Source organism: Taurulus bubalis, assembly GCF_910589615.1.
Source record: "Taurulus bubalis genome assembly, chromosome: 3".
In the NCBI taxonomy this organism is placed as follows: Eukaryota; Metazoa; Chordata; class Actinopteri; order Perciformes; family Cottidae; genus Taurulus; species Taurulus bubalis.
Window position 1 is genome coordinate 20,521,259 of NC_136591.1, and position 22,366 is coordinate 20,543,624.

The following is a 22,366-nucleotide window of genomic DNA, read 5'->3' on the forward strand; positions in this document are numbered from 1 at the left end:
ATTGACCGTGTCACTCAAAAGGCTGTGGATTTCCATTAAGAGATAACCATCATTATAAAATAATTCTTTTCATTGCTTGTGGCCCACGTTGTTACAAAGTGTAATGAAGTGTAATGAAGTCTCTCTAGAGCAGTGGTCGCCAAACCTTTGACGGGTCGATCTCGGAGACTTTCCCTGCTGCTCTCCAAAAGGAAAGAAAAATAAATTCAGAAATGAAAAGAAATTTCCCCTTTGGGATTAATAAAGTATATATCTATCTATCTAAACACATTAGACAGACTGATTAAAATCATGTCAAAGCGGAAAGTCAGCAGACACTCGGATCTCCGTGGTCAAATCAGCAGACACTGAAATTTCATTGCACCTTCATACTGACATTCAGGTAAACACATTCAAACGACCCATATCGGGAGCGAGCGAGGGTTTTTACAAAGCGGAAAGATCCATGTGACACAACATCCGGTTTTGCAAAGTTAGCGGAAAGACCCACGCGAAACAACATCCGGTTTTCAAAATAAGATGACGACAAATCGTATACTAGCATATATGGAAAGGAGGTTAAATTAATTATACTCACATTAAGTAAAAGCTGTGACCTTCAACTAGTGAGTTAAAGAGAAAATGCAACTCAATTGTGCGTGACGTGTATTTATTGTTTGATTTGAAGGCTAATGGAAAGATACTTAATTTAATTATATCTGATTGATATTTATGTGTTCAGGACATTTCTGACCACATCCAAATAAAAAAAAAAAAATATCTTAACCAATTCAGATATTTTACAAAGAAAAAACTGAACTGATTTTGTATCTCTCAAATGGATAATTTCTAACATTTTGCGAAAATTATGCTTAAATTCAAACAGTTGATAAATACAACAGTTGATACATACAACAGTTAGTACATCCAGCCTGCTCATTGCAAATGTGTTTTTTCTTGTTCATTAGTGTCTTGTTCACATGTGCGGTTAACAAATAATTTCCTTTTCATGTTGCACTGAAATTAAGTAATTTAGTGTGTTCTTGGTCACATGCTTTCATTCAATTACAATTAGGCCAAATAAAAAGCCTCAAGTTGTATGGACAGTCTTTTTCTCTCAACGCCTCAATAGGTAGATCTTGCCTGTCACCAAGGCAGAGGTCAAGGATCTTGGGCTTAAAAAGGTTGGTGACTATTGCTCTAGAGGTAATTCATTTAGATCAAAATATACACTGAGAGCCGTGTGTGAGGGGACGTACGTTGTCAAAGCGGCTAAAATAAAACGTTATTACATTTGTCATATTACAAATTAGGTCTCTGCATTTAACCCATCCTTAGCAGGATCAGTGAGCTGCTGTTTGGGGATTTGGGAAATTGGTTTGTGAAGTTGCTATATTGCTTTTTTATTTATATTTTTGCAACCAGAAGTGTCATAAGAGGGTGGAGCTGAACAAATGATTTTTTTCTGCAAAAAAAAAAAACCTGCACGTTGCTACCTGGTTCACGTTCGTGGTGGTTGCATGCCCGAACGGCTGCTCTCTTCTTTTTTTTATGTTTTAAATATGAAGATGGATACATTGGTAATGTAACACTGACTAGTAATTTAGTCTCCTCTTTTTTCGCCTCACTTTGAGTGAGCTCAGAAGTTCCAACATGCAGACAAACACACGTGGAGACGCTGCACTTCAAACGTGGACGCGCATTACGCAATCCGCAGGCATTCCGCAGCTTCAGAGGACTCCAGTGCGCTGCGCACAGGACGTCTCGTGCCTCTGCACCGATAAAAGCTGTCGAGGACAGATGGATTTGACACCGGGGAGCATCAGCCTTGGCACATTTATACTTTTTCTCCAACCTGCGACGACGGATCATTAATTATCTGCTGTTATTAATATTATTATTATGCTCTGCTACTGATCAGAGACCTAATGGATATCTACAGCTCCACGCTGTCGCCAGCGGTGGACATCGGCGCAGGTTGTTATCTGCTGTTTGTGGGTGAGTTCAAATCTTGAGTAAACAAAACAAAATATGAAAAAATTTGACTGATGGATGAACATCTCTGAAATGCTGAACTCACAGTGTTCTCCCTCTTCACAAACTTTGGACTTGCTTTCAAAGCTGCTTCAATGGGGAGGAAGTTGACCGAATAAAAGGAGACTTACAAAGATACATTTGTCTTTGTATATTTTATTGGCTTCTGCGCAGACGGACCGAAATCTACAAGTGACTATCAAGGAACTGACGAGGAAATCAGTGCCGAAAGAAATCACTTTTATAACATATTTTGATCATAACTATGAACCTCAAGCATGATATGAGCAAGATTTCCCCAAAATGCCTCCTCGAGCGTCCACCGAGTTTTTCAAACTATGGTTAAGGCCTTAACAATAGGGATGGGTATCGTTTGGGTTTTTTCTGATACCAGTGCTAAACCGATACTTTTAAAACGATACCGGTGCCTAAACGGTGCCTGAACCGATACTTTTTTATTGCCAAGGCAATTTTTTTTCTTCATATTGAACAATATATTAACTGTTTTAAAGTATACTAGAAATATTAATAAATACATACAAAATGTACTTAACTTCAAACTACAGCTTCAAACCTTTTAACTTCAAACTATAAACAATATATATTTCAAAAGAACAGACACAAGCATCAGGTGGCCTGATTTGGACTTGTGCAACAGAACTCAGACACTGTTGGATTCTACAAACTGCTGCTTTACTGGACTACACGTCATCATTAATATCAACTTGAGAGATTTGTTCCAGCAAGCCGAGGATGGACGTTCAAAAGCTCGTGCTCGTGTCTCCAGCGATCTCTGTGTGCGCGCGCTGTGTGTGTGAGCGCTGGAAGCCCCGCCCCCTCGAGCCCCGCTCTGCATGCAGGCTAGTGATGGGAAGTTCGGCTCTTTTCTGAGAGACGGCTCTTTTGACTCGGCTCCCAAAGAAGAGCCGGCTCTTTCGACTCCCGAACGGCTCTTTATTTAGGATCTTTTGTAGCCTATATTTTACCTTAACTTTGAAAAAAAATCATGGTTTATGTGTTGAAAACCCTTTTGCTTTCAGTGTTTTTATGAGAGATCTTATAGTGCCTAATTCTGTGCATTTATTCTGTGACAAAACCACTCACCATGCAGGTTTGTGGTGGAACCTGCTCTTATAGTGACCTTCGTTTTGCAGTGAAGGCGCTCTGCTTTGTTGTTCCCAATATCTTTAAACTGCAGCCAGATGCTGCTTCGCTTTCTAGTGTCACTCATAGTTAAACTACACGACAACGCAAGACGCACACACGCTCCTCAGTCCTCACCGCTCTGTCTCTCTCTTCACTTGCAGTGGAGTCAAGTGGTGTGTCTGCCCCGCCCCCTCTCTGTTTACACATCCTTAATTCTCACGTGAATGCTGCATGCTGGTCGCCATGCTGGCCAATCATAACAGACCTCTGTCGTAACCAGAGCTGGGACTGAGCAGTGCTCAGTGAGCGCACTGAAAGTGAAACCTAAGCAGCGAATGGGCAAAAAACTGGGAGCCGGCTCTCACTCGATGTGAGCCGGCTCTTCTGATTCACTACAAAGAGCCGGCTTTCAGAGCCGATGCTTGTGCGCATGACCCATCACTAATGCAGGCAGACAGAGCAAAGCAGCAAGTGAGCTCTGATCCGCGCTATTTTAATAATCGTTTTTAGCGTACGGGTACCGCGCTACCTTTTTAGTATCTATATACCGTGCAACTTTACAGAGTAGTGTAAAAAAAAAAGTATTTAAATTTCTCAGGCACCGGAAGGAAGCACCGAAATCTGCCTTGCTTTTCGGTCCGGTAGGTACCGGACGTGTTGGAACCGGTGCCATATTCGCACCGGTTCTCGGTACCCAACCCTACTTAACAACATCCCACATACTAATGATTAGTGATGTGTCCTTTCGTGTCGAGTAATCCAGGTAGATTTTGGTGAAGCGCGTATCGAGGCTTGTGTCGATGACGTATGCGGTGACGTTCGAAGCCTCGCGAGCCGGTCGTACCACGTGACTAATTCAGAAAATGGTTCGTGGGTTTGCCGTGCGATTATATAAGGGGCAGCGAAACTCAATGGATTCCCTCCTTCCTCTCTGTACCAGCTTCATCTGTGTCTGTGAAAGGGTATTTTATAAAGCAGGCGAAATAGTCTCAAAAAGCCCAGCACTGTGAAAAAGTTCTTATTTTTATTTAAAAAAATATTGGACACATCAACATGGACTAACGGAGCCGAGGCTCGAAACACCGATCCTCTGACTGAAAGTCGGATATTGTAGCCACTCACCCACAGTCACATCACAACCCTCATTTGTTTCGAGTTTTGATTTTGACACGCCATTATATCATAAAGAAAGACACAATATTAATAAGTTAATAATTGATGTATTGGCGTCACAAACATAATTTATTCGATTTAAAGCTTCACACACCAAAGCCATGTTGTCGTTTTGATCACTGCCTGTTTTACATGTATTGTCCACTTGGTGGCGCAGTAGAGCAGATGAAGCCCCATGAAGCTTCGGCACATGAGCGAACCAATTGGATGGAAAGCTTCAATGCTTCAGGAAGCTTCATCTCACCATCACTACTAATGATACACCTTTTTGGAAAGATTAGGACCTAAAGAATCGGAAACTGCGACAATAAAACAAAGCATTGGGGTGTTACGAAGGAGTTTCAGTCAAAAAACTGTTGTTGGCTTGGACACACGGGAAAAGGTTAATAATAATAATAATTTATTAATCCCACAATGGGGTGGGCTGCTGTGAAGCGACCCGGGAGCAACTTGGAGTTCAGTGTCTTGCTCAAGGACACTTCATTCTGTACACATGACATCTATTGCTTCTATCTATCCGGGGAGAGGGATCCTCCTCTGTTGCTCTCCAGAAGGTTTCTTTTTCTTTTTTTCCCCATGAAAAGTTTTTTTTCTGTTCTGATGTGAGGTCCTGAGACAGGGATGTCGTATGTGTACAGATTGTAAAGTCCTCAAAGGCAAATTTGTGATTTTGGGCTATACAAAATAAACTGAATTGAATTCTACGTGCAAACGAAGGGGAGACCAGGGACCAGCTACGTTTTGGTTTCAGAAGGACCACTCTCCCCATGAGCTACAGCCACCTTCATTTGCCGATTAGGCTATATTTCAATCTCACATCAGTGTGTTATATAGATTAGGTTCTGTAGTGACCGAAACGTATGCAAAATCAGAAGTTTTAGTTTGCCCGTCGGCAGAAAGGGAGTCAGATGTCAGTGGTTCAGTCGGAAGTTCAACGGATAGGGGGCCGATCATGCTCTCCCTCAAGCCATGAGAACAGTATAACAGAGAGTAACATTTAATACAACGGTTAATGATAGGCAGTAATTAGTGTTGAATAACCGACAGCAGATCGATAGATTTAAAGAGCTTAATGGAAGAACGCTATGTTTATCGTGGCCCAGAAGAGACAGCTGACCCTGATCAGATGGGGGCAATGCAATGAATGTGTTGAATGATCTTGTGCCCCCTGACCCCCTTGTGAAATGTCAACCGCTTCAACGCTATTAACTCATAGAATATTGTGTAACATGTGGTAAAGAACTCGGCTCTTAGTGTCGTCTGTGAACTTTCTTTTCTTGACAACAGTTAACATTAATATGGCAACAGCCAACAGCAATATGACAACAGTCAACATTAATATGACAACAGCCAACAGCAATATGACAACAGTCAACATTAATATGACAACAGCCAACAGCAATATGACAACAGTCATCATCAATATGACAACAGTCAATAGCAACATGACACGAGTAGACCTTTCAATAGAAGGAATGCCATAATGACCAATAATATTAAAATGGCGTTAGTTGACTTGGAGTTAGTGTGAAAGAGGGTGTTCAAATTAAAATAATTAAACAAATATCAATAATGTGGGTAAATATTTGTGCAGGAAAAAAAGAGAGATTGTGTTCCAAGAATAACATTGTGTTTTTTATTGCTGAGTAAAGGACATTATGCACACTTTAAGTGTGTTTGCAACTTACATACTATTATAAGCCCAACAAACAATACAAGAGTATGTTAAAATGTGCCTGTTATGAAAGTGTCTATTTAAAGGGTACGTGACACATAACACAGATAGAATTTGCTTAGAGATGATGTGACCTGTGAGCGCACCTCATGTCATTAATAACCTAATCTTGATTATAATGTTAATCCAAAAAATTCAGACTATGCCATTTTCAGCCAAAAAGAAGGTAACAAGTGATGCCCCTCCCCTTTTCTGACCCCAAATAACTTCCAAACAGCTCCTCAGGTCTTTGTACGAATATGTGATGGAGTCTCTGTCTCCAGCTACTACTGATTTAATAGATTTTAGGATAAGTACATACATTTTGAATATTATAAATAATATGTAAAGTCAGCCCACTTACAAGAGAACAGGATCAATATGTTTTATATATTACATATTATGTATGATACTATTTTATAAATTCAATGCATCCCGGTTGAAATAGTTAATAAATTGTGCCTGAAAGGGGGCGTGGCTTATCTCCGTAAAAACAGTTACCGTTTCCGCCATCCACCATGGAAATGACTACAAGTTCTGCTTTATGCTTGTTATGTAAATTCCACATACGTCGGAAACATCAAACTCCATCGTGTCTGGGTTCATAATATTATCCGTAGTCCCACAACAGCGTCTGAATGACGGCCGCTACCAGCACTACTTCAGGCGAATTTGAGTTGGAAAATTTGCTTTTTCGCAACCTATCGAATCTGTGCATTGACTTTGCATGTAATCTACTCGCGCGTCAAATTCGCAACGCGTTTGGTGTGAACGCAGCATAAAACCCACTTTCTCAATAAACCGAAGCAGCGGCGGTCACTCGAGGTGTCCACATTGATTGTGGTTTTTGTACAGTTCGGTCAGAGTGATGGGCTCCGGCTGCACTTTCATGAAAGTGATTATCGGCCAGCTGGAAGTGGACGGGACACTGGTCATTGTGCTTAAGTAGCCCCAAAGCTGGTGCTGTCTGGTTTAGAATCAGTTTGGGGAGGATGGAGATCCAGAGCAAAGGTGGTTACAGACTGAATGGGTCTATCTCGGTGTGTTTTAACTTCAGTTCAATGTCAATTTTATCACATTTAAATCACAAAGCTTCCACATAAGTGACATAGTCGGGTAATTGATAATGACGCAAAAAGCCTGTTTTAAATGTAAAGGCTGCTTACACGCTCTCTACCGGCAGAGGTGGTGGACAAGATGAGTTACCGTCAGCAAGAGTACAGACGCTGTTGAGTTCAAGGTGCTGGGAAATGATTCATCACCTGTCAAGACCAACTGGTTCATTTTAAAGCCGAAGGCAACAGACAGTGAGCAATACAAAGTGCTTCTGGGCATGCAGAGTATTTTGTAGGTTAACATGGATGTTCGCTTTATACACTGGTTCCCTTCACAAAAAAAGCCCACGGGGTGTTCTGGTTGTTGTAGATCACGACCTCTGTGGCAAACAAACTTTTATGACACTAGCACATCTGTTCAACAAGAAAATGTCCCCAAACGATCCTGACTTTCTGGATTTTTTTTTTGGCAGAAGGGACGTCAGGTATAAACTACAGTAACTGCACCTGGGGTCGAAATTCCCTCAGAGGGGTATTTACTGATGTATTTTATATCGTAGGCAAAACATTAAAATATCTTTAGCGTGTGTTAACACAGACCTTATTTCTGGCATCGAACACAAAACCCATTGAAAAAAAGCACCACTGAAACTAAATAGCAAAGCTTTTCAAGGTTTTCAGGACGAATTCCTGCTGCGACTCCAAAGGTGAAAAGCCTCAACCTACGCAGATACTCTATTTTTAGTGCTAAGGTTTAGCAAAACGTTTTCTGTAATTCTTTCAACACTTACCATAACTACTCTGAATGCTACTTCAGTTGGTTTGCCACTCTCCCAGCGTGCCGATAGTGGTAGTTGCCTCCTGAAAGCATGAATGGGTGCCGGAAAACTGTCAGCAATTGAGAATTGTATCATTCTGTATAACTGTATCAACTGTATTATTCTGACGGTGTCAGAAATGTATTTGGCTTCGGGAACTCACCGCAAATGGTTTATTGTTGGTTTTAAGTGGTAGAAAAAGTAATGTCCAGTGTTAAAGGTCAAATCTAAAGTGGATTTAATCCCATACAACTGGCAGGCTTTACGGCAAATGCAGTAGCAGATGTCCAGAGGAGGTGTTGGTTCCCCAAGGTTTTGCTCCATACATTACTAATGGCCATGTGAAAGTAGCTGTGTCATTTTAAAAACCCTAACAGGAACATTCAATTCCCTCTGGGCCATCTTTTTACTTCTGTGTCAGTTGAGTTGCGTTCATGCTCTGGAAAAAGGGGTATTGACTGTGTTTCTTGTCTCACTGTAGAAATCAACACTTTTTTTCTCTGAGGTGCTGCGATATAATGGTGTCGAATGCAACCCTCTTCCGGCATCTCAATGCAGCCGTCACCTTCCTGTGTTGTTGGACGCGGTCAGGCGCTCAATGCGAGAGTTGCAGGAGCAGTATGAGCCATTTACCTATTTCCTGTTCCAAACTTCCAACTTTTTTCCCTTGGCTTGTCATTCGCCGGTCCCGTTCCATCAGGGGGTGAAACAATTATGTTCAAAATGTGCTGGTAAATACATAGAGCCTTACCCAACACAGAACAGAGGGTAGTCTGATAACGCTACACCTAAATCAGGTATTTTTTGTGCAATGAATTGACCCTCAATGCTGATTCCATCCCCCTCTCTGTCCCTCCCCCTCCTGTCCGTCTCAGCTGTTTTCTCCATCATTGGAAACCTGCTGGTCCTCATCATGGCGATCAAAAGGTCGTCGAAGATGAAGCCGCCGGAGCTGCTGAGCGTGAATCTGGCGGTGACAGACCTGGGAGCGGCTGTCACCATGTACCCCCTGGCCGTGGCCTCTGCCTGGAGACACCGCTGGCTCGGGGGAGACACCACCTGCGTCTACTACGCCGTGGCGGGCTTCTTCTTCGGCATCGCCAGCATCATGAACCTTACCGGCTTAGCCATCGTGCGCTTTATCGTGTCCCTCAACCTGCAGTCGCCCAGTGAGTAATCCAAGGCTGGAAAAACACTAATAAGAACGCTGCCTGAGAGTTGTCACTTTACGCAGCACCTTCTAACCCAGGGGTGGGCAATTCATTTTCCCAAGGGGCCACATGAGAAATTTGGATCGTTGTGAAGGGCCGAACCGATTCTGAACTTAATTCAATTAACTCAATATTAATGTTATTACTTTATTAAAAAAACTGTAAATTATCAGGGCCCGAGCACTGACGTAGTCAGAGTCGAGGACCTATTGAAATGCTAATGTTTATTTATTAGGGCCCGAGCACTGACGTAGACAGAGTCGAGGACCTATTGAAATGCTAATGTTTATTTATTAGGGCCCGAGCACTGACGTAGACAGAGTCGAGGACCTATTGTTATTCGAATGTTTGTTTATTATTGTCGACCTTTGCGCAGGGAAAAGAGGTGCTTGGGATAAACCTACATTCTTCAAAATTGGCACACCCATCCGACTCGGCGAAAATTTTAATATAATTTGGGTGTCGACCAAAAGTCTGAGAAAATGTCTCTATAGCGCCCCCTTTAGTTGTGAAAGCCCACCGTTTTTGCGAACTTTGACCGATTGACTTGAAATTTTACACACATGTCCGGGTGGGACTGCTCTACAAAAAACTCATCCGTGAAATTAAAATGCGCCTTATTAGATTTTCCGCCATTTTGAATTTTGTAAAAAAAACATTTTTGCCTACTCCTCCTAAACGATAGGTCCATTTCTTTTTCAACTTTGTTGATATCTCATTGCGTTTAGAAGTTATTAACCAATTAACCTCTTAGGGGCGTGGCTCAATATGTCAATGCACATAACTTCCAAATTACTTGGCCTATCTTCACAAACTTTGTAGCATATGTCAACACTGTGTCTCTTAACGTACCCAAATTGTTTCATAATATTCAGACACTAGAGGACGCTGCAGTGAACCGCTCAATTTTGGCATTTTCCTTGTTTTCAGGCGTTGTATTCTGACGAACTCCTCCTAGAGATTACACACGATTGATTTCAGATTCGGGCAATATGATGTTGAGACCTTTGCAGGGAAAAGTTATCAAAGGATTTTCAAAATATCGAACTATGTGAGCGCAGAGCAGCGGCAAAGAGACACCATTTTCCATGAAAATGGAAGTTGTTTTAACTCGGCCGTACATGATGGAATCTACTCCATATTTCTCATATGTCATGACCTCTTGACCCTGAAGACATCCATATGATCATTATTAATCCTAGTCATAGCGCCACCTAAAGGCAACAGGAAGTTACATGTTTTTTACTTGTACACCGTGCTCCTCAAAGATTATTCAGATCCCTCTTTAAAATGCGTCGGAAGAGACTTAAGACATTGATAATGCATCACCTTGAAGATTGTAAGGATCCGTTCAACAGCGTGGCGTCGGAGCATCGCAGAAGTTTGATCCTTCGCCATGACCGAATAAACCGATGTAACTCGAATCCACATGATAAGATCCTTTCCAGGTTTCACATGTTTGATCAGCATCCAGGCCTGAAGACATGTGCATGTCAACAGGAAGTAAATAGTTGTATACTTTGGCTTGCTTCTCTTAGTAGGTCGATCAGATCGACATCAAATTACTTCTAGACAAACATAAGACTGTCATGATGCCAGCCCCCAAAGCATTTGATGTTTCGTGTAACGCTGTTGCCGTGGAGACCCATCCTTCGCGGTCAACAACGAAGGTACTTTTGAGGGACTAAGCCGTCAAGACGTAACTAAACTTGGCACACACATTGACAGGCAAAGATGCACCTTATTTATTTTTCATTTTTGATTGACCTCACGCCGGCCAGACTGGGAGAGCCCGCCAGATGTGGCCCGCGGGCCGTAAGATGCCAAGGTCTGTTCTAACCCGTGTGAAATCTATATATCAATGCCCCAACGTCATTGTTCAAGGGGTCAATGTGGACGTGGCAAGGGATTCTAGCAGTAGTGATGAAAACCTATATAAGAGCGAGGAATATTTCAGGATATTTTTCAGTCAGTCACAAGGTTTTTGATAGCTGCCCTTTTAAAAAAGGAAAAATAACTAATCTACTTTGTATTCAAAACTGAATTTTGTTTGCTTCTATTATTATTATCATCTACTATTATTTCCAGCATTAGTATTTAAAATTGTCTTAAAGTAGAAGAAGTATGTATGCATTCAAATTAGTATTTCTTTTTGATCAAACACAGTCTCTAAATTACTGATTTTCTACATAGTTATGACATTTTACAGTCTTTTATGATTATTTAAAGCAGTAGTTTGGCATTTTGGGAAATAAGCATTATTTTTTGCTTTCTTGCCAAAAGTTATCTGAGGAGATTGAGTCTATTCTCATGTTTGTCCAGTAAATACATGGCTATGGCCAGCAGCCAGTTAGCTTAGCTTAGCATAAAGACAGGGGAACAGTTAGCCCAGCTCTGTCAAAAGGTTAGTTACTGCTTCCGACTGAGAAATAGACCCAATGTGGCCAGACAAACTGTTCCCACTGTTTCAATCTCTATGCTAAGCTAAGCTAACTAGCTGCTGGCTGTAGCCATATTATTCTGGACAGATATTAGAGTAGTTGAGATTTCCCCGTTAAATTATCGACAAGAAAGCAAATTAGCATATTTCTCAACACGTCAAAATGTTCATAAGCCCCGGGTTGATCCCTTTCTGTTTCATGATCAACAATGCAGCTCTCTCGTTGACACTAAAGAAGAAGAACACACTGTGTTGACAGCTCACCTTTTCCAATCTGACAATACCAATAGTGAGCTGGAGATAAACAGACTGGTTTGACAGCGCTGGCAGAAGATAATGGAATTAACAGCAGGGGAAGGTTTAGGCTCTCGACTCCAGGCTTAACATGAAGAAGCTCCTTATGTGTACATCAAGCCTGTATTTTTTTTTTTACATGTTGAAAAAAAAATCAACGCCTGCAAGCGATTATAGCAAAAACTACCAAACGCTCATGATCACCAGAGCTCTTTCTGTCATCACGCACTCACAGTTTAATAATCCTGTGTTTACCTCAAAGGAAGATTATTGTTATCTGGGACACAAATGATGTAATTATGGTTATTATTAAATTATGTACTTATAGCACATAATATACTGTTTGTATATGTATATTTAACCAGATACTGCTGCCTTTTTTTTGGCTGTCTGCATCTCATTTTGGGGAAATTCAGGAATATTGCTTCTCTTTTGCATGACATGTAAACCGTGAGTGTCTAAATAATAATAAGGTACAAGGTCTCTAATGTACAGTGAAGTTAAACGACAAAAGAAGCAATAAAAACAACCAACCTTTCCCCTTCTCTCTGCAGATGAGAAAATCGGCTGGAGGAAGGTGAAGATGCTGTGCTTGTGGACCTGGCTGTACGCTCTGGTCTGGGCCGTGTTCCCCTTCGTGGGTTGGGGGCGGTACGGCCCGGAGCCATACGGCCTGTCCTGCTCTCTCGCCTGGGGACAGATGAAACATGAGGGCTTCTCCTTCGTCATCTCTCTGTTTTCCCTCAACCTCATCCTACCGTGTGTCATCATCGTCTGCTGCTACTTCGGCATCGCCATCAAGCTTTACCTCACCTACAGAATGTCAAAGAGCAACAGCAACCAGATCCCCAATATTGTCAAGCTCCACCGGAGGTTGTTGGCGGTGAGACGCTCTTCTTGACGAGACAGTGCTATTATTATAATTATTATAGGTCTGAGGACTCTGTGTAGGTTGGAGTGGACCTTAAGAGATCAACAGAGAGGGGGCGTAACGTGAGGTTGCAGCTGTGGCTTGCCACCATGCTGTCATGCTACACTGGTGACAGAAAATGAGCCTGACAAAGTTTTCACTCACCTGGCAATAGCAATGTGTATGGATGAAACATTAAGTTGTTAAATTCCTGCTCACGGAAGCTAATTAGCAGCCCCATCCAAACTAAGCAAACAAACGGATTAAAACTGATTTGGGGTTGAAGCACAGGACAAAACCCCTGCGCTGCATGTGACTGCGTCGACCGCTAGCTCGAGCAGCAGCAACATGCAAAACATCAGAATCCATCAGTGGAATTTTTTTCTGACTTTCGCTCTCATCCTCTCGCTCTCTTGCAGATCGCCGTGCTTATCAGTTTAGGCTTCATGGTCTGCTGGTCGCCCTACGCCATCGTAAGCATGTGGTCCATTTTGCACGACAGCGGCAGCATCCCGCCTGAAGTCAGCCTCCTGCCGTGCTTGTTCGCGAAGAGCTCCACCGTCTACAATCCTCTGATCTACTACATCTTCAGCCAAAGCTTCCGGAAGGAGGTGAAGCAGCTGTGGCTGTACTTCAGCTCCACTCTTTGCCACTTCTCCAACAGCATCAACGACACCGATATTTACATGGTTAGCATCAACGTCAAGTCCAATGTGAAAGTACAAACTGCTGTACAAGAGATCACGGAGTGAAACAATTTGGATTGGAAGACAAGAAAGACTCTTTAGCCTCGTAGAGTGTTCTCTCGCACACGTTGTAGGTTTTGTGTTTTGTCCAGTCCAACAGGTGTGTGCTATTAAAACATTACAAGCAGGTTACCACTGGCCTCTTATATGTAAATGAATGGGAGGGCATGTTTGTACAATATGTTGAATTCTGTGAAAGTTAAAACCAAACTATAGATTAGAGTCAACTCTGTGCTTAGGTGGTTAAAACAAATAACCTCTAAACCCTTGTAGCCCAGAAATTAAAGGACTATTCGCTGTTGAGCAACAGCAAGATGTGAATGAAGCAAAAGCAGCAAATGGCAGACACACCGGATAAAAAAAAAAATCAAGCATTTTTTTCACACATTACAAACCAAAGGTTGTGCAGCAGGAAAAAAAAATTGGTTACTATAATGCTTCAGTGATACTCGTTTGTTTGAAAATTGATTATTTTGTGACACCACATCCTTATATATTTTTTTTTTGTTTCGAGCATTTACTAATTCAAAACTTTGTGCTAAATAATGTGACAGATGGTAGGTCATATTTCACAAGTCTGCCTCTAAAAAGGTTTACAAAAATAACACATATTGTCCATGTTTACCCTATATAATGAATGTACATTTGCTTCTCCTACCACTTGTTGCAGCAATCTAAATGTTGTAAAGAATAAGGAATGTGAGCAGCTATTATATTTTAAGAATAAGATAAGATTGTCACTATTAATTACAAACAAATTTGGACCAAAACCAGATATTGTATTTAGACAAATTGTCACATATAGCCATTAGACTGGTTCATTGTAATGAATGAAGTCAACACAATGCTTTTATGGCTCTTTTTGTAGAGTTTGATATTTTTTGAAAATATGCATATATGGTTATTTAGTAGGGTTTCATAAGAACTTTATCAACACCATTTTACATTTGAAGGCACCAGAATAAACAAGTTACCAGGCGTTTTGGGATTGTTTCTGTCGGTAACAATGGAGTTTTCTAAGGCACAAAAAGCTACCTCAAGCTTTGACTTTACAGTTAGTGCTCCTTGATATATTTTTTAGTTTTTGTGCCTTTTTATTGGATTTGTTAATAAAACATCCCAAAAAACAAGCTTTCAATCAAGCTTTATCCTTTAAAATCATTTGCAGCTTTGTAAACACTATGGGAACAAAAGCTTTTTTTGAAGTCAGTGTAGCCATTTTCATCATGTCACTGGGGTATTAGCTTAATTCCCAAGACAGTGTACAGCCTGTAGTCACTGCTAAAGAACAACAGCATATCATTGTAGATTAATCAGCCTAAAAATGGATTTCGGTGTTGTCACTACATACCCCGTCTGTGAGAACTATTATAGAACTATTCTCTTATTGCTTTTCTCAATTGTGATTGTAGAGCTATGAGCCCTGAGCATATTTGTGTGTGCAATCCATTGGTCATGTTTGGGAATAAACACTGACTGAATACAATAAAACAGTAGAAAATGAATTCACTGGGATAGGATCGCTCAATCACATGTCAAGCCTCCATTAGGGGAAAAAAAACCTGTAGAGCAAGTGGAGAGGATTCTTGAATTCTGTCATTTACATCCGTTTTCTTAATTCCAAGGGAGCCAAAGGATGGCTAAAATCTGTCAGTGAGTTTATGAATCTATATTGAAAATGTAAAATGCAGTTTAAGTGTGACACCCACTGTGGAATGAAATTAAATAAACTATGTTCACACGTGTGGAAAAGGGGATGTGGACAACCTCAATTTAAAACATCAACCTTTGGAAATTGACTGCGAGAACTTCCTCACTCAACTGGTATCTTTCCTCCACGACTTCTCCCCTCGATTCGCCACACAGGAGTAACCGTAAGACACAAATTCCATGTTTTATTATATTGACATTAGGGGTTTTTCTGCCTAACAACGCACTCGTCATAATAATAGCGACGTGAAGATAGCAGCTCTGTTAGGCTGTCCTATAACATCAGAATGATAATCATTTATTGCCACGTATGTTTTCACATACAAGGAATGTGTCATGGCGGGTGGTGCATAACATTAAACAATAAACAGTGCAAGAAATAGGAGCATGTTAAATTTACAATAGAATATACAATTAAAATAAAGTGCACAGACAAATAGATAACAGTACTTTGTGAAATCTAAGTCCTAACAGGTCGTGTGGATTCCTCTTGCATAGGTTTAAAAACAAACAACAGTGATGCCACTTGAGTCAGGGTTGGTTGAGGCTGAATACATTACATTATATATATATATATATATATATATATATATATATATATATATATATATATATATATATATATATATATATATATATATATATATATATATATCATATCATCATATAGATATGATGCTAAAAACAGGTTTGACAGTGATACAAAATTTGGGGTTGTGTAATTAGAACTTACCAGACAAATATCGTGCACTCTTTATCTCTGCTAGCAGCTTGAAGCTACATTAGCTGCTACTAGCATCACACCAGAAGGAAACTCATCCACCTGTTGGCGGCGGATTTGCTTTGTGGATAAAGAAAAAGCATGGAATAAAACCATTTTTTAATTTGAAGATTTAATTGGTTTTATTGGTAAAATCAAATCAACCAGTTGAGCACTCTTTATTATTACAAATAATTCTAACAGAGGCATGAATAAGCCAAATTCCATTGAAATCTATTTTCAGTATGGAGCAAGGTGGTGAAACTGACGTCACCATCCAGGGGCATACGTGGCCCATGAGCTGCAAAACATAATATTCTAGCTTAAATATGAAATTAAATATAATTGAAGGGGATGCACTGACATGAGCAGAGGGCAGACTCCATGAGTGTAACTAACAGGACTGGGCGGAAGATCGGGAAAATACTGGCAGTACAGCAATCAAAGACAGAGTCGATCAAATGTAGACACCTACAATTACCCTAAACGTTGACGATCAAATGCGATTCATTTCCAGTTATAGCCAGCTGGATTCAGAAATAACTCACAATTGCTGTAAAGGTCACAGTATTTTACAAGTATATTCACTCCACCTCAAGTCGATTACCGCAATTTAGTAATTAGTAGTAATGTTAACGTCAAAACAGTGGCAAGATGAATTACACTCTCATACAAGCTCTTACCAGTAAATGTTTGATATTTATTGCCATACAGTTCAAACCTACCCATTGAATTCACCCACTTTAATTCGCCAAAAAATGTATGAATATCTAAGGTAATGCGCATTCACTTTATACACAGTCACATACTTTATTTAGACCAAAGAGCGCTGAATCTGATTCAGAATCACACGTACAAAAAAAACTATCATCAAATAGATTGTGATCACTGTTTTATCTCTGAGCTGAAGCTGGATGAATTAAACATGACGCGAGAGAAAAAAAAAAGAAGCCACCTTCAAGATCACACTGGGGTAATATGAAATTTCTTTCAAGGTTCTACCTAACCATCGGCAATGCACTGGCACTGATAACACCCTGCTGCGGCGTTGAAAATTACATACACATTTCACAATGAAAGTTCTAAGTAGTTTTATTGTGTTGTGATGTAATGTTTCATCTTGAATGCAAAAAAATAAAAAGGTGCCACCGTTTCAAATACATGGTACTGTCGTATGTCTGTTTAGAATTTACTAATTTAATTAAATGTAGTGTGAAAGTTATTGTTTGATAAGTCTGAATATAGTCTAATTTCAGTCAAACATATTGTGAAGCATTCAACTCATATTATTGCATTTCTAGGATATTTACAGGATTTCAATAAACCTGCTACCACTGCAATTCACACACAGATATGCTGCAAAAGGTGTTGGACATGATTTTGTTTTGTTTTTAAGTGATAGCAACACATGTTTGCGATGTTAACTTTCATTGTTTGTGAAATTACAGGACCCAAAATCAGCAAACTGTGAGGACACCATTAGTAATTCAAATCAAAAATCTTAAAAATTCTATGTTAGTACATTGCCAACATGTTTTTTTTATCGTTTTGATGCTGAAAGATGTAATTTTACTGTCTTGTTTTTCACAATCTTATGAGACACTGATTCTGTATAAAAGTGTGAGCATCTGCTTGTGGCGTTGTCGTTGGTGCCACATGAATGGACTGTTCTTGAAGTTGTAGTGCGAGTGTTCACATGGCCTGCCGTAGGTTTTCCAGACTCTTCTCAATGCTGTCTATCACCTCCACGGCAGCTTGCGGGATCCTGGTTCCTGGGCCGAAGATGGCGCACACGCCGCTCTGGTACAAGAACTCGTAGTCCTGTGAAACACAGAGGTGGAACACAGTTTATAAGGACTGCAGTTAATGAGAAGTGCATGGTGAGAAAGAAGGCACAGCCTCAAAAGGAAAGGGATGAGAATAAGACACCAACACATAATTAGGAATGAGCCTGCACTGCGTGTGATCAAGGACATCCATTAGTACAGTAACATGAGAGATGGGCTTGTTGTCCACATGACGGCAGGATGACGTATCTGGTTATTTTTGTGCTTTTCCAAATAAAGCTACATAGTTGGTTGTTTTTCGAGCGGTCGAGTAGTTTTCCATCAGCTTCTGAAGAGGCCCAGTGAAAGGTGCAGTGCGGTGGCTTCATCAGCATGAATACTCACTGTGAGGAGGGTTGTAATCAAGCTCATGCGGGCAACTCACACAGCCTAAGGCTCATTTAAAAAGATAAAATCCACGGAGTCGTCTTCAAATTACTGAAAGAAAATGCCTCGCATGTTCTGAGAAATTGTTGCGCTTTTATTGGCTTTGAAAGACGCCAAGGCGAGCTCCAAACATCAGCTTCCCAAGACCCGACCTTATCAGAAAACCTTCACTCGACGCATTCACAGCCACACAAAAAAAACGAATTGCCTGAAAGGTAAAGTTTACCTGTGGTGGGATGACGCCTCCACAGATGACGAGGATATCGGGCCTGTTGAGCTTCCGTAGTTCCTTGAGGAGCTCGGGAACCAGGGTCTTGTGTCCCGCGGCGAGGGTGCTGACCCCGACGCAGTGCACGTCTGCATCGACCGCCTGCTGGGCGACCTCAAGGGGCGTCTGTCGACCCGGCAAAACAGAGAAAAACACAACTCTGAGTGAGGTTTACCAAACATGAGAGGGCAACAACAACAACAAAACTACAATCTTCTCATTTCAGCTCTTCTTTTTTTGTTGCATTAATTAACTCCTCTTCTGAAAAACAATTATTATTATTATTCTGTGTTTACACCAAAAGCGTTGCGAATCTTTCGTGCAAGTAGATTGCTAAATCAATGCACAGACGCAAATGATTGCGAACAATGCAAATTTCCACCGGGCGCCGCGAATGACGTGTTTTGGAAGTAAATCAGCGTTGAGAAGCTCCGCCCGTCGTCACTGCCGTCCTGCCGTTGCTGAATCAAACTGCTGCTGTCCGGCCGAAGTAGCGCTGGTAGCGGCCGACATTCAGACACTCTTCCTGGAGGAATCGGAGCTGTGTGTGCCTACGGATAATATTACGAATCCAGACACGGAGGCGTTTGATGTTGACGTTTGATGAAATTTCGCAACGCTTTTGGTGTGAATGTAGCATTAAAGCAAATATCTTTACTTGTCTTTGCAAGAAAGGCACATGGTTGACTCATAAGATCAACTCAACGAGGCCTTTGTTCCATCTGAATGTGCCTGTAAACTCTGCAGGATCTGGTCCCTGACAGCTACTCACCAAAATGGAATGCAGCCATTATTAATTAAAGTCATTAGCTGCACTCGTGTCTAAATCAGTATTTGGCAGAAAGATCTACAAGCCGTGTTTTAACTCTGTTATGTTCTGGCATTTTCAATTAACTGTCATTCGAAACTCCCATTACAAATATGATCAAATTAAAAAACATATGTAGGGAGCCAACCTATAATTAAGAAGCAATTTTATCTTATTGAGCAGACATAGATAAATATTGTTTTGGTTTATTGAGATTTACGGGTAAATCGTAAGTAGGTCTTACCTTTAATACTATAAAAGTACTATAATACTATTTATCTACATTTAAAAGGTATTTACAATTACATCTCAATAATTGACTAAAGAGCTTAAATGCATGTTATATGGTCTTTTTTTGTTTGTTCTCCATTCTATTGCCTGATACTGACCTGAAACAGCGGCCCGATGTCCACATCAAAGCCCAGGTCGGCGAATCCCGTGGCGATGACTTTGGCCCCCCTGTCGTGACCATCCTGCCCCATCTTTGCCACCAGCAGGCGAGGGTTCCTGCCCTCGTGCTTCTTAAAATCGGCAACTCTGTGATTTGAAAAAAAAGAAAGGGGGAAAAAGGAAACAACCAGTGGAGCAATCAGTCCGTGCATAATGATCGTAAAGATGCTAATAAGATGCTAATTTAGTTTATTTTCTACCTGTTGAGGGTCCTGACGATCTCGTCATTGTCCCCGAATTCGCTGCGGTAAGCCCCGCTCACCATCCTGGTGCTGGCCTTGTGCTCACCAAACACTATCTTCATGGCATCGGTGATTTCACCGACCGAACATCTGAAATAAAACATTTTTGGGATTAAATCAGCTTCTTCTTTAAATGTGTTTCACTGCACAATGATAAATAACAAAAGGTAATCTACTTAGTTAATTTGTTCCATTTGATTTTTAGCGTTCCCGTTTCAATAAACTGAAGGCAAACCTCCTTGGTTTTTGTCCTTTATCTGTAACATTTATTTACCATCTGTGTGTCACATGGCAGAAAGATGTAAAAAAAAGTTTTCCTTGTAAAAAAAAAAAAAGCAACGATCAAGTGACTTCGGGGTAAATTTCAAGTCCAGCCACACATTATCTTTAACTCCTTATGCTGTTCGTGGAAGAGGGGGACTGAGTCCTCCGTACTTTTATTCATATTGAGATGCTTGAAGGAGGAAAACTGTCATGGGACGTTGAAGTGGTTGTAGATAACAGACACTTGTGATGTTAATCTCTGTGATGCCAATGGCGGTGGTTCTCATCACGTGATCAGCATGTGGGCTCTTTGTCAGATCCGTGTGTGTGTGTCTGTGTGTGTGTCTGTGTGTGTGTCTGTGTGTGTGTCTGTGTCTGTGTGTGTCTGTGTCTGTGTGTGTGTGTGTGTCTGTGTCTGTGTGTGTGTCTGTGTGTGTGTCTGTGTGTCTGTGTCTGTCTGTGTGTCTGTGTCTGTCTGTCTGTCTGTGTGTGTGATAAGTAGTCACTATTAAATAACTTGATTTTGGTCAGCGGTGCTCACAAAACTACAGTCAAGGTTTTGATTAGTATAGTTTCTTGCCTTTAGATTAAAAATAAATCTGATTATAAGTACTCCGGCAGCTGTAAAAATACATTTATCCAGCTTGAATGACAACATCTGTATCTAAATATTTGTAACTTAGCCAAATGTAGCCTTCTAATTCTAAAGTCTATGGATTACTATATGATGTATTAGTGGAAATGTATATACCTGGCTCGTGCGGCATCCACAGCCAGGGCCAAAAGGTTGCCCTCCCTGGTTTGGGCACACTCCTCAATGGCTGCCAGGCACTTCATCGCGGCCTCTGGGTCTCGACTATCTCTAACCTACAACAGAGAACGGAGACAAAATGCTGTAAACATGGTATTTGAAGTTTTTTTGTATCCATCTATTTTGTTCTTTTTCCATGTGTGACAAAAAGTGCTGTCTTCGCATGCAATGGTGTACACGTGGTATGGTAAACAACAGCGTTTTTCTTTAGATACACAAAATTTATGGAACACTGACCTTTTTCAGTTTATCAATCTGTTTCTGACGCACTGTAGTGTTATCTATAGCCAGCACCTCCACCGTCTCCTCCTTTTCTAGACGGTACTTGTTCACCCCGACAATGACCTCTGATCCTGAAGATCAACAAGGGGGGTATACAGCTACATGAAACTAACCTTCTCAGGGTGTTATCCAAGGAACAGAATAAGGAACTTTGAGATAAACAAAAGTCTAGACAAAGAAAACAAATATTGGTGGTGCAGCACAACATTAAAAAATATATACTTAAAGAAAACCCCTGTGAGAAGATTACAGGCCAGTTTTGATCCGAAGCATGAATCAAAACAAACAAGACAGCAGCCAGCATAAAAGAGGAAAGTATAACAGAAGTAAATGTATATGCTGTGTTGTTTCCTGCCTGCATCTATCATAATTCAAGTACAACAAGAAGTGGAAAGTAGTGCAGAGATGTGCTGCTGGGATGACACACTGAATGCCAAGTGATCATCAAGGAGTGCAGGCCTCGGGGGAGGGGGAGATTTCGAAGGAAAGCTACACAGTCTGTGACGGTTGATCTCGGCTCCAATGCAGACACTTCTGCCGATATGTGACGTAAGTAGAAATCCCACAGAAATGCAAAGGCAATGCTGTTGATCTCCCCGATAACAAACACATCACTGAGCTCCTCTAAACCTGATCCGCCAGATGGTTTGTTACACACAAGGAAAACAACCTTGCCACCTTCAACAGTAAGCATTATGCATGTATGTGTGTGTGTGTGTGTGTGTGTGTGTGTGTGTGTGTGTGTGTGTGTGTGTGTGTGTGTGTATATATTTATTTATTTCGATTATAGGTTTTAAATCTTGGTCTTGTTTGTCTTTTTTTTAAAGATTACCCGAGATCTGACATATTTACATATATGTACACACACATATATATATATATATATATATATATATATATATATATATATATATATATATATATATATATATATATATATATATATATACACACACATATATACATATATACATACGTATATACACACATATATACATATATACATACATATATATACATACATATACATATATATAT

At 40.7% G+C, this 22,366-nt stretch overlaps 2 protein-coding genes across 2 annotated transcripts in view; one reads left to right on the forward strand and one right to left on the reverse strand.

Moving 5' to 3' along the window:
• Window positions 1–1,907: 1,907 nt before the first annotated feature.
• opn8b (opsin 8, group member b) lies at window positions 1,908–13,526 on the forward strand (the record flags this gene model as incomplete). Its single annotated transcript, XM_079215712.1, has 4 exons — window positions 1,908–1,977; window positions 8,795–9,088; window positions 12,419–12,747; window positions 13,194–13,526. The coding sequence occupies 4 exons, from the start codon at window positions 1,908–1,910 to the stop codon at window positions 13,524–13,526; spliced, it is 1,026 nt and encodes a 341-aa protein (XP_079071838.1).
• Window positions 13,527–16,119: 2,593 nt separating this feature from the next.
• The window catches only part of mmut (methylmalonyl CoA mutase), a gene marked incomplete at its 5' end in the record, with an annotated part of 13,579 nt that continues 7,332 nt past the window's right edge, over window positions 16,120–22,366 (reverse strand). The window contains 6 exons of the mRNA XM_079214921.1: window positions 16,120–17,811; window positions 18,430–18,597; window positions 19,669–19,816; window positions 19,930–20,061; window positions 20,987–21,102; window positions 21,284–21,399. Of these exons, the coding sequence (XP_079071047.1) occupies window positions 17,683–17,811; window positions 18,430–18,597; window positions 19,669–19,816; window positions 19,930–20,061; window positions 20,987–21,102; window positions 21,284–21,399 (809 nt within the window). The 3' untranslated portion in view covers window positions 16,120–17,682. The remainder of the gene's footprint in view (window positions 17,812–18,429; window positions 18,598–19,668; window positions 19,817–19,929; window positions 20,062–20,986; window positions 21,103–21,283; window positions 21,400–22,366) is intronic.